This window comes from Arachis hypogaea, chromosome 18 (assembly GCF_003086295.3).
Source record: "Arachis hypogaea cultivar Tifrunner chromosome 18, arahy.Tifrunner.gnm2.J5K5, whole genome shotgun sequence".
Classification (NCBI taxonomy): domain Eukaryota; kingdom Viridiplantae; phylum Streptophyta; class Magnoliopsida; order Fabales; family Fabaceae; genus Arachis; species Arachis hypogaea.
In genome coordinates, this window is record NC_092053.1 from 115066985 (window position 1) to 115080630 (window position 13646).

The 13646-nt window shown below is 35.0% G+C and overlaps 1 protein-coding gene and 1 pseudogene across 1 annotated transcript; both read left to right on the forward strand.

Annotated features, from left to right (window-relative positions):
- Positions 1-177: 177 nt before the first annotated feature.
- On the forward strand, positions 178-5638 carry LOC112769291 (F-box protein SKIP23). Its single transcript, XM_025813759.3, has 2 exons — positions 178-1699; positions 5007-5638. Exon 1 carries the CDS (start codon positions 559-561, stop codon positions 1693-1695), a length of 1137 nt encoding a protein of 378 aa, XP_025669544.1. The 5' UTR covers positions 178-558; the 3' UTR covers positions 1696-1699; positions 5007-5638.
- Positions 5639-6660: 1022 nt separating this feature from the next.
- On the forward strand, positions 6661-13133 carry LOC112769290 (carotenoid 9,10(9',10')-cleavage dioxygenase 1-like; annotated as a pseudogene).
- The last annotated feature ends 513 nt before the right edge of the window (positions 13134-13646 follow it).

Consider the following 13646-nt stretch of genomic DNA (forward strand, 5'->3'; position numbering starts at 1 on the left):
TACTGAACTTTAATATCAAAGTATTTTGTAAATTGTCCACCCAACCTGATTTTGTGCATGCTGAAATCAGGATTTTTGACCTTCTCACCTTACCAGTTCGTAAATTCACTTCTTGTACGAACAGATATCGTGCATATACACCAAATAATTAATATCTGGTCATTGCTTCAATTTGGTGAGGTCTTCGTCCGAATTTAAGTTTCAAGTCATTTTCTTGGTTATTTATGAGATCCAATTGCTCTCTTGCATGTTAACCGATTTTGGCATGATTTAAGATAAATTTGAATCAAATTAAATATTAAGTAAAATTTTAAAATGTTTTAAAAATATTCAGGAGAAACAATATATTTTATCGTCAAATTTATTTTATTTTAAAAACCCCCCACATTTTTTATTATTTGTAAAAGTCATGTATTTTTGGGCAGGTTCCGAACTATGTTATGGACCCTAGTTGTGCAAGTAGTTGTAGAGCTTTCTCCTTTCTGACCACAAAGCATTTCCGGTTTGTTCCCGTCCGTTGTTCGCATTTCCTAGAGCGAAACTAGAAAACCAGCAGCGATGGCAGACTGGTCAGAACTCCCAAAGGAACTCCTCCGCCTAATCTCGGAACTCATAGACAGCCCCTTTTACCTTCTCCGATTCCGATCTGTCTGCTCCTCATGGCGCTCTTCCTCTTCCCCACTCCCCACCCACCTACCCCTCAAGTTCCCCACCTTCCCCTCCGCTACCGCCGCCACCCCTTCCATCTTTTCTCTCTCCAAACGCACCCTCTTCCTCATTAACCCACCTCACCAAACCCCACACCGTTCCTGGCTGATCAAAATCGGCCAAGACACCCATGGTCACACCCTCCTCTTCCACCCTCTCTCCCGTTTCCCAATCAAATCCAATTCCAATTCTAACTTAATATTAAACCTAATCGACCTCCCTGTCTTTGACATCGAACACGAGTTCATCCTCGCTGACACGTGTCCCACCTCCCTCAACGCTCTCTACATGGAGAAAGTCGTTTTCTCCTGGTTGGGTTCCCGAAAAGACGGTTTTGCCCTCCTCACGATCCACATATCCGGAAGGCTCGCCCTCTTCCGGTCCGGGCACCCTGACTGGACTATAATCCCCGACATGCTGACGCCGTACGACGACGTCTGCGTCCACAAGGGCAGCCTATTCGCCGTTGACAGCACCGGCCGGACCGTAATCGTTGGCCTTGACTTGAGTCTCACCCCGGTCGCTGACCCGGTCTTTGGCGGTGACAAGAAGTTCCTGGTTGCGTGCGAGGGTGAATTGTTCTTGGTGGACAAGTACTTGTCCTCTGATTATCTTTGTGAATTGGGGGGTTTTGATGATGATGATGAGGATGAGATCTATGAGCTTGGTTGTGAGAGGGCTGTGAGGTTTGAAGTTTATAGGTTGGAGGAAATGGAGAGGAGGTGGGTCGAGGTGGGGAGTTTGGGAGATAGAGTTCTGTTCTTAGGGGATGATTGCGCATTCTCGGCTTCCGCGTCGGATTTGGGTGTTGATAGAGGGGGTTGTGTGGTGTTTAGGGATGATACTTTCAACGTGAATGCGCTGGAGAGCGGGTTGGGTGTGTTTCACTTGGATGAAGGGAGGATTTCGCCTTTGTCTGATTACCCTAGCATTTCCAAGTTGTTCTGGCCTCCTCCGGATTGGGTTGGGTTGCATGGATTGCACTGATGAAGTGAGCTTTTATCTTGCCTTGATGTGTCTTATGTTTTATATTATTATGACATGAATAGCCATATGTATGCATTGGTTGAGTGTTAGTGATTTAAAATGCTTCATTTCCTGTTATTAGTGCTGTTTTACTTGTTAGAGGGTGATCCTTGGCTCTAAGATAGGAATGTTAACTTGCGATACTGAGGTCATGGGTTCAAATCTTGGAAATAGCTCCTCTGATGTGGGGGATCGGGCTGTGTGGATTAGCATTAATAGCATAGTCGGCATATGGCTATACCTCTATGGCTTTTCCATATCAACTTATATTTCTGAAGGACATTGCGTGGTTTTAGAATATAGGTAGTTAGTTGACATTCTAGAATTAGAACTCGAAGGGATTGTGCTTACATTGTTATTGATAAATACTCATCCTTTAGCGTTTAGGAATTATGGATCTTCAGCACCTGCTTTTCTTGATTTTATTGATGGTGCTACATTTCCTGTTATTAGAGCAGTTGTGGGGATCGGGCTGCACCGATTCCACAAGGTTGAAGGTTTGTGGACTGGATTGCTCTTTTACTGCTGTTGTAGTTCTTCAACGAATAGGCTGACCTGTTCTTCTAAAACTGTAGTCCATACTCCATAATAAAGGAGCTACTGATTTATACATGTGTCTTGTTTTAGGGATTTGACATTTGAGCAATTGCATGACTCTTGCTAGGTTTAATTTCCATGTGGTGTTTATAAGACTGCTACTTGTAACTTGTAAGTTGAGGATTTTAATCAGTGCAAAGTGTTAGATATAGTATGGTGACATAGGTCTACGATGTAAATTGTCATTGTCTGAAACTACAGTTTAGAGATAGTTAGGATAGACTCTGCTTATTGCTCGAAAGAACACCTAATAAAAATAGAATGACACAAAAAACGGTTGTACAATTAGCTGTACATTGTAAGAACCGTTGAACTAAATGGTTTAAATAATTTCTGGTATATAACCATAATTATGAGTTAATAGGGCATTTGTCAACAGGACCCGTAGGATGGGCATGCTGCCAATCTGCCATACTTGAATGGAATTTCCCTTTTATCTTAGATACTTCTGAAGGACATTGAGGAGTAGTGTTAGAATACAGGTAATTAGTAAACATTCCAGAATTAGAACACAATAGGATTGTGCTTAGCACGGTAGTCAAAATGAAGATTCTGAATCATGAATCGTGCGAGTATATTCGAGTCTCAAGCTCCGCAATTCAAATCGATGGCTTGAATAAGACATGCTTGACAATCATTCGATTAAATGTCCTGAATTGTACAATACGATCTGGAATTGCAAGTCACAGCTCCGGCAATGATTCCATTTGTGCTGCAACTTTTGGTATTTGGGTCGCAAAAGACGGGTGAAGAAGATTCGATGCAATATTCGCGTTCTTGTTTTAAGCCTTCAAAATGGTGATCTGCACTTGCTTTTTTTTTTCTTTTGAAAAAGTCATGTTCCAAATGGTGTGTTTTCTCATTAAAAAGTATAAAACACAAAAATATGGACCTATTCACAAAATGGTGCATTTCTTTGCCAAAAGTTTGAAATGAATATCTACGAACAATGTTTATGGGGATTGACGACGTTTCTTCTTTGCCTACAAGTCTTTTCTTGGGGAAAAATCTGTTTGTGTAGTGTTTTCTTTTCCCCCAGATTTTATTTCTCTATCTCTTTTTCTTATAGTCTTATCACGTCCTTGATGAGATGATAGCAAAAAAAAAAGAAAAAAAAAATATAGGTGGTGATGACTTTGGCCATGAAGATTAGATGGAGATCATAGACTTGTCTAATGTCTGTTTTGGCTAATACAAGAGATATTACTTGCTATTTGCTAGTATTTTAAGACTTTGTGCCTTTTGTTAGACCTTTGTTGATGATTATTTTGGTCTTTTGGAGCTTATACATGACTTCCGTAACAATCTATGTATTAGTTTTTGAAGTCTTAGTCTAGAATACTATTTTGTCAATAGTGTGGTATATATTTTGCAATTTTATGTTGTGCCAATAACCTTGGTGCTTAGATTGTTATTTGATAAATATTCATCCTTTAGGCTTTAGGAACTAAGAAAGGGAGCCTTGGAGCAATGATTGAGTTGTCTCCGTGTGATTTCAAGGTCATGGGTTCAAGCTGTGGAAACAGTCACTGATGTAATTATTAGGTTAAACTGCGTACATTACACCCTTTAGGTTCGGCCCTTTTCCAGACCTTGCGTTAACGCGGGATGCTTGTGCATCGGGCTGCCTTTTTTTAGGCTTTAGGAACTATGGATCTTTGGCAACCTCTTTTGTTTCTCAATTTTGTTATTTTAGTGATGCTTCAACATTTTCTCAAATTTTGAAAAGATAACTTCTCCATGTTTTGGTGCGTATTGTCGGCGTTATAAACATTGCAATTTCAAATAGAATGTAATGTAATATTGCATTTTCTAGTTTCTTGGTATGTCATTCATCCTTTGAAGTGACAACATTCGTATGAGTACATTTATATGGGTTGCATTTTGCCCCAACGAAAGATACTACTTGTCGAAATGTTCTGTTTTGTCGCATGTTGTGTAAGTTATCTTGGCTGGATAACTTATATATATTCGAAAGAACATGGAGAAGGTTGCCTTGGGTTGGAGTGACTTCCCTATGTTATTTAACATTGTTTGGAACGGAGTGTTGGGCAGCAAAGGGTGAGTATAAGTTTAGTGTGGCCGAATGAGAATACTTAGAAGAATGAGTGACCATAGACATTTGGACAGAAAAAGGAATGATGATATAAGAGAGAAAGTTATTGTGGCGTCTATTGTTGAAAAGATGGTGGAATCTTGTCTTAGGTGGTTGGGACATGTTAGGAGAAAATTGGTAAGAGCATCCAATTAGGATGATGGATCAGATGGAAGATAGACAAGTGGTAGGGGTAGAAGAAGATCCAAAAGAACCATACGTGAGGTAGTCAAGACTCAAGAGATCTATATATGAATGGTCTCACTACAGACATAGTACATAATAGGGTGCAATTGCGTCGTTTGATATATGTAGCCGACCCTACTTAGTAGAAAACTTTGTTGTTGTTGTTATTGTTGTTGTATATAAAGAAAAGTATATATCTTGTCTACTCAAACTGTTCAGTTGGTGTATGAAATCTTGTCAGTTGTAAATAAACAAATATAAAAACCTTTTTAACAGACCTACAAGTTATAGCATTTAGCAACTGTTTCATCTTTCATATTGCAGTACTTGCATATTTAGGCGATATTTTAGGAGTACAAGGCTCTTGCTAATATTGTTTACGCAACTAATACAGGATCACTTAAAATTACTGATGTCCCTAGTGACCTTACACCAACAAAGCTGCTTGTGACAAGGCTGCAGTGGAAGTTGAATAAAGGCTAGCATACTTGTTAGTGATCAGGAAGGCCAATTTATCTCAGAGTCACATGTCTGGCTATATGCATTTTGTTGAGATTGATAAGGCTGCTATTTCATGTTTAATGCTGGTAAGCTCATGAATTCGGTGTGGATTGTACATAAGCTAGATTTATAAGCCCAAACTTCTATCACTGCAAATCATGGAGGCAAGGCATAGTAGCCATTTTCTATCTTTGCAAATAATTTTCTTGATATGTCGGAGCTTGTCATTTTGATCACTACTAGGTGTTTGCCCTATACTGTTGTGTAATCATTCATTGATTTTCTTTTTTCTTTTTTCTTTTTTTGAAATGAAAAAAGTAAATATTTGAACGTAGAACTATTACTCTTAGTTCCCGTGCCTCTTCTGGCCTGAATTAATTCCTTTCTTTTAGATGTTAAAGGAGTAATAGAGGGAAGAGTTGCAGAATGCTGAATCTTGAATATTTCTGTAATCTAGAACTATATGACTAAATCTGTTATTCTTTTTGTTTTTTGTTTAATATATATTTAAATGTCTCTAAGAAATTGTGTCGGACATTTTCATTCCTAAAAAAATTATATTACATTTAAGTTCTTGAATTTTATAAAAATAAGACATAAGTCTTTATAATAGTCAGATTCGTTTTCACTTAGACAAATAGATCATCAAAAGTATGTTGGTAAAGTTTAGAAATTTCAACGTAATAAAATTTTTTTTGGAAACGAAAATATTCAATGCGAAATTCTTTAAAGGCCAATTTAATATATATTTTATTTTCTTTAATCTTTATTTCGTTACAATAACTAATTTTTATTGAATTTTCACTATAGAGTATCTTTATAGGAATCTGTTAATGCTCTAAAACTAAATTGTTAAAAAATTTCTCTAATATGCAAAATAGCAAACTTTAATTTCTACATTTGTAAAAAATATTGAGGCACTCATTCCGAAAAACTCTTTTATCGTTCATTAATAAAAATACATAATATATATAATTTCTAACTTTTGTTGGTGTCTAACGTCTATATAGAATTTCTAATTTGATATAATAAGTTTTTGTTTTTTTCATTTTTTGCAAATATTAATATATTTCGAAAAAAAGGAAGTGCAATATTTTTTAAAAAATGTTTTGCTCTTAAAAGTAACAATTTGAGTTGGTTGAATGATAAACTCACTAGTCGTTTAAGCAAGTATAAAAAATTTGAATTTTATTTTGTACATACAATAACTTATTGGTTTATGACAAGTTTTTAAATAGAACTTCATCTTTGACTGGTTAGGTGGGTAAATACAAGATGAGTTTTTATTTTTTATATATATTAGTGTAACAAATCGTGGTAACATTTTTTTTTTATAAATTATATATAATAAAGGATATTTTAAAAAAATTTTGAACATTAATCCTTCCTATATTTCCATTATATATAGTATAGATAAATACAAAAAATTTAATAATAATGATTAATATTTTTCTAAGTAAAACTTTATCCTTTTTCTGCAAACAAGCCTTGTTGAAGAGGTTCATCATCAACGGATTAATTACCCGTTTTCATCTCCCGCTAATTTTGCAAGAAAATGAGTTAACGTAGTAATGGGTACTTGGGTGGTGTGGGTTGGATACTGGATAGTATAGCAACTATTTTGTGGCAACAACTCCAACACCGAACCACATGCACCAAGTTCAGTATCCACTGTCTTCAACGTGGCAATTTCTGTGCCAGCAACTCCAACACTGAACCACATGCCACAAATCATTGATAAATCTACGAGTTACGACCCACATGCACAACCACGTAACTTGAAAGCTCAAAGGCTTTTGTTTGAGAGACTCGCTACTGGGCATTTCCAGTCAAAGCAGAGGCAATGGGCGATGAGGGTGAGAAATTGATTAATGGAAAAGAAGTAGAGGGGATAGTGAAGGTGGAACCCAAACCAAGCAAAGGGTTGGCATCTAAAGTGGTAGACTTGTTGGAGAAGATTGTGGTCAAGTTGTTCCATGACTCTTCACTTCCACAACAATATCTCAACGGCAATTTTGGTCCTGTGCTTCTTGAGACCCCTCCCACTAACAACCTCCCTGTTACAGGATACCTCCCGGTCAGTAATACACTTGGCCATTTCCTCCTTCTTCTTCTTCTTCTCTCTCTCTCTCTCTCTCTAAAGGAAAGGTCTTGCTTTTGTTGACTTGTGAAAGTCTTGACCAACAAATTGATTGAACTGGTATTTCCAACAAAGCGTTTGGCGATTCTGAAATGCATTTTGAAAAAATGAAAAGCTTTGAAGCTATAATTAGTGCCATAAAACCACTTCTCCAAAAGCTGATAGGAAGAGTCACATGAACGACTCTCTAACATTTAGCAAATTACTATAGTAAAAACTGAAGGCTGAAGCAGTTGCATTTTTATCAATGAAGCTGGACGTCTGAGATGATCATTACTAAGTTTATTTTAGAATTTTGTCAGATACCATTAACTTTATGTGGTAAATTATCTAATGTGCTTGGAATGTTTCTGGACTAATAACAATAATTGGCCATATAAAGTTGTAGACATGAATATATTACTTGATAGATATGAAGAATCTATACTTGATATATGGGCATTGGAGCTTCTCTTTGTTTATACATTAAAGTTAGTGATGCTTCCTTTTGCCTCATTTGAATCTGCTGACCCTGATCATGAGAAGTATTTCTGTATCCTTTGGTACTTATGGTTTTGGACAATTTCATCATCACTAGTCAGTGAGTAAGATAAAGTTTCTCTGATTTTTGACCTGCTGTTTGAAATGTAATCCAGGATTGCTTGAATGGAGAATTTGTCAGAGTTGGACCTAATCCAAAGTTTGCTCCTGTGGCTGGATATCACTGGTAAAATTTTTGTTTCTTTCTGTTTCCATTTTTGGGAGCATCAATGACACAGACTACTCAATCTATTCACTAGTCACCAACTCACCATTAATCCGCTCCTAGTGACTTAAATTTCATGTGAATGAATGCACCAAGCAGACACCATGAAGAATATATGATGAGATCCTCCTATAAATAAGTGAAAGAAAGTTTTGTTGATCAATATATTCTGTCAATTTGTCATTTTCTTTTTCTCCTTTTTTACTTTCCAAGGGAAGGTACAATATATTTCTGCTTGAGATTGAGTTGTTCTTATGCTTCATTTCTTCTTTTGTTTGCAGGTTTGACGGAGACGGGTCTGTAACTAATTTTCCATTGCATAATGATAATATATAGGGTTCAAAGTTTTGTGCTGATCTTCCAATATAATTTTATGTAGTATGATTCATGGTTTGCGCATCAAAGACGGAAAAGCTACATATGTTTCCCGTTTCGTCAGAACTTCTCGTCTGAAACAAGAAGAATACTTTGGTGGTGCCAAATTTATGAAGGTATAACAATAATAAGTATTGGAATGTAGTTTAAAGTATATATTTGGACAATTGAGGTTCTGCTTTAATGTTCACAGGCTTTATACACACTCTTAGGAATAAGAATAAGTCAATAATCAAGTATATATTTTGAAATTACATGAAAAGAAAATGCATTACATGGAGAAGCACAATGAGAATTTTAGAGCTTTATGTTTCTTCTTATATGTCAAATCTCAGATTGGAGATCTCAAGGGCCTGCTTGGACTGTTAATGGTCAACATACAAATGTTGAGATATAAACTGAATGTATTGGATGATTCTTATGGGCATGGAACTGGTAATTTATGCTATCTACTAATTCATTTTTCAATTCAAGATCATCGGAGAAATTTGATATCTTTCAAATTTATTCAGTACAATTCTAAGAACATCTTAGTTTATGTCATGTTTGAAGGTTTAATTCGTTACACCTAAAATAACTACTATAAACTCGAGATTTCATGTTTTATATTGGACTTGACCTTACTAATTTCTGGTAAACATGTTTCAGCAAAGTTTTCTAGTCAATGAACATTTTGTGTTTAATCCTGGATCAAGTAACTCTCTCTCATATTCTAATTCTATCTCTACCAGCTAACACAGCTCTCATATATCACCATGGGAATCTTCTAGCACTCCATGAAGGAGATAAACCCTGTAAGAACATCTACTATTTCTCTCTTTCGAGATTCCGTTAATTGTAATGTTCCCACCACTTCCCTAGAGAAACTTCAATCAAACCAATAATTCCTTGATTTATAAATCTACTTAATCTTGCGATTGTATTATTAAGATATATTTCTTTTTATAGGCAAATGCTAATGCGCTCTAGAGAAAGTAAGGATTGCAGCACTGTTTAAACTCTACACCCTAAATTCTAAATCCTAAACCTAAATTTTAAACTTTAAATCTTGAATTCCAAACTCTAAATATGAGCTGCTGATATAAAACATAATAAATGAAGAGTTAAGATTTGTTTAATTAACAAGGAGTGCAACACTCCTTACTTAGTAAGGAGCCTTTACGGATGAACCCGTTTTATGTAGGCCTGAAGTAGTCTCAACTTGAATTTTGTAGATGCTATTAAAGTTTTTGAGGATGGAGATCTGCAGACTCTCGGCTTGATGGACTACGACAAGAGATTGGACCATTCCTTCACTGCACATCCCAAAGTTGACCCATTTACTGGTGAAGAATTCTTCAAGTAAGAACTCAAGTTTATTGAGTTGATTGAAGCTATCATTCTAACCTGTTATGCTTTTGTATGCAGGAGAGATGTTTACATTTGGCTATTCGCAAACTCCACCATATCTCACTTACAGAGTGATTTCAAAGGATGGTTTTATGCATGATGCTGTACCTATAACGATATCAGAACCCGTCATGATGCATGATTTTGCCATCACAGAAAATTATGCAATATTTATGGATCTTCCTCTATATTTTAGGCCAAAGGTACTGTTCTTACAATATGATAAACTAAGTCAATCTACTTATCTTTGTAGGATATTTGGTTCTTGAAGTTTTTCTTCTTTTCCCACTAAGGCCTGCTTCCCCCTTTCCATGAACACACTAAACACTACCCTTATTTATTCATTACTAGTCAGTTTGGCCGCAATACCCTACACTCTTCTTTACTTATTCAGATACAGTTGTCTTCATCTGAAGTTGATAATTGAGAATCGTTAGATAATTTGACATGTTTCACTAAATTGTCATCTAACGATCTATAACTATCAACCTCACATGAAGACAACTGCATGCGAGTTTCTACCTTAATAGTCACTCTTTAGCTTATGTGCGTTTTAGTGTTGCATAAATTACAAAATAAAGGAAAATTATCTGTATGGATCATTGACACATTAATTAATATAGGAGATCAGGTATATTAGAACAAGTAAAAATGTCCTATTTAAATTATATTTAAGGACCAAAAATTTGTTATGTAGACAATAATACCCTTAAATTATTATTTATTTTCTCAATATAATGTGGAACTATCAATCAATTTGAAACTCAAGCTGAAATAGTAGGAATGATATAAGATATTGGACAATTCTACACCCATATATCAATCATCTTTGAGGCCCTCCATAAAATTCATAGTGGCAAAACTGTAATGGCAGATCCTACCCCCCTGGTGGTCCACATCTTGAGATTTTATGTGAAAAAAAAAGACCTGCTCTATTTTTCAGGACATGGTGAAGGAAAAAAAATTGATATTCCAATATGATATATTCAACAAAGAAAGCACGGTTTGGTGTCTTGCCTCGTTATGCAAAGGATGAGCAGCAAATTAGATGGTTTGAGCTTCCAAATTGCTTCATATTCCACAATGGTGTGTTCAAATGTCCATATTTCTCCTTATGCTCTCTGTTGGTATCCTTTCATTACGATCAAGAAAAAAAAGTCAGTGAAAGTCAAAATTGAAGATCGAATTAAAAAATGTGCTTTTATTGAGTGACTTTTTGTTTCAGCAAATGCTTGGGAAGAGGAAGATGAAGTTGTTTTGATCACATGCCGCCTTGAAGATGTAGATTTGGACGGGGGCGGTGGTGCTGTCAAGGAAACAATTGGAAGTTTAACCAATCAGCTGTATAAGAACTCATCCTATGTTCAGTGAAAGGAGGGATATACTGGTTGATTTCTAGTTTCTCTTACGTTGACTACTCTTTTTCAGGTATGAAATGAGATTCAACATGAAAAGTGGTCAAGCTTCCCAGAAGAAACTATCAGAACCTACTGTAGATTTTCCCAGGGTCAATGAAAGCTACACTGGCAGGTAAGTCTTAGGAAAATTAGTGAAATCTAGGAACTGAACTTGTAATATCTGAATCATCTTCCAAATCAAAATTGATAATCATTTTGCTTTTTATATTTAGGACTAATGTGTGCAACATTTTTATGTGGTTGGGGGCCAAGTTCTAAGTTATACATTAGAAAAAATGATTAAGGACTGCATTGGGTGTTTACTCTATTATTTACGTTCTAAGTTGTAGTAGGCTATACTTTTCTTCCATCACTTGTATCGACGATCTACATTTTCAAACACAGGAAGCAGCGTTATGTATATGGGACCATATTAAGCAGCATGGCAAAAATTACAGGGATTGTTAAATTTGATTTACATTCTGAACCTGAGTTAGGAAAAACAAAGCTTGAAGTTGGAGGAAATGTTCAGGGTATCTATGCCTTGGGGCCAGGGAGATTCGGTTCAGAGGCTATCTATGTTCCTCGCGTGCTTGGTACTCCTTGTGAAGAAGATGATGGATACTTGATCTTCTATGTGCATGATGAGAATACTAAGTATAACTTTACACTCTCTTCTTCAATTTCACTTTGTTGCTATTATTTTACATGTATCGAATCATGCATAGAAAATTGAGATTATATGGTCTTAATGGAATCTGGATAGACCTCTCTCTCTTTATCTCAAGTACTACTAAATTGTTTGCTTCTTCTATTATTATTCTTATTCTTATTCTTATTGTTGTTGTTGTTGTTGTTGTTCACCTCATCTTTGTGAAAAGAATAAAGTCTAAGAAAAATTCTAACATCAAATAATGCAGAAACTCATATGCACATGTCATCGATGCGAAAACAATGTCATCAGATCCCGTTGCGATTGTTGAGTTGCCAGCGAGAGTTCCATATGGTTTTCATGCTTTCTTTGTTACTGAGGTTTGTGCTCCTTCTGTTTCTTGAATTTTCATATTAAATGTTTTATGCTTGATAATTTAAGGAATAACGATAGGGAGACGATAACACAAAGTTATCTTATTTAACTTAATATCTATAATTGTATATCAAAAATGCTATTTACACACTAAAATCAGCCATGAAATATTTGTGTAAAAATATATATGTAATTTAAGTTTAACTCATTTTTAATATATATTTTATATTTCAAAGTGTATTCTACACTGATAGTTAATTTTATACATGTAACATCTATAATTATATATTTATTACATCTAAAATTACTAATTTATTTTAGTAATAATTAAAGAATACAACATAAGAAAATTGATGCATTAAATAAAGCCAAACACCAGCAAGTTATGGCTCCGTATAGTTCCCAAATTATGGTCTCCAAAACATTATACAATTTAATCATGTGTTGTCGTATCCGTAAAGAATTGTGCACTAGCACTAATTATATCTGTCTCTTCTGTCATCACTTATAACTTTGTTCCTATCCTTTTTTGTTTTCTTTCTTGAGTGGTTCTGCTGATTTCTTTTTCCTCCTTTTGTCGATTTATGACCTTTCACAGGAGCAACTTCAAGAACAGGGGAAACTCTGATTGTTCTGCCATCCTCGGTTTCTATACCCATCCTTCTTAATATGCTCATGCAATTTTACTATGCTTGCATATATTTTATCCTCTATCAATAATATCACACAGCCTTATGTGTTTCAAATCAGCTTTCGTCGCTTTCTTTGTATAGTGATAATTCTTTTTTTTTTTTGGGATACTAGCTCCTTCTCCCATGATCATTAACAAAATTTAAATCATGCATAGTGATCCTATAAACAATACAAGTACAATAAAAATGCTGATGTAAAGATAGGACGCTTAAGAGTTTATAATATTTACTTGGTCAACCAATTCATTCTTTTAATTTAGATGATTCTTAATTTTATTTGCTATGATAATATATTGGAGGAATATTAGTGCACTAATATTTTTAGGGAAAGAAAAGGGGAGTTAGATAGTATTAGTTCAAGTATAAGTCAAATATGCGAAAAAATGTTTGTCATTTAATATTTGTGAATGTATTATTAGATATTTATGTAAAAGTTTTTATATTTGACAAACGTATAAAATTAAAATCATATTGAAAGTTAGAAGCTACGTTATGCATATACTATAATATGCTATATTTACTTAAGGATGACAATAAACGAGATAGAGTAGAGTTTTAAACTTCATTCTAACCTAGCTACAAAAATAATTTTACATCTGATCTATCCAACTCGTAAAAAAATAATAATAAATTGAGTCCCGCTAGGGAGACAATGGAATATCTCTACAATATCTACAATAGACTATTTATTTGTCCCAATATGAATTAAAAATGAAAATCAACCCACATTTAACCTAATTTCAAATAACCCAGTGAGTTTTATTTTAA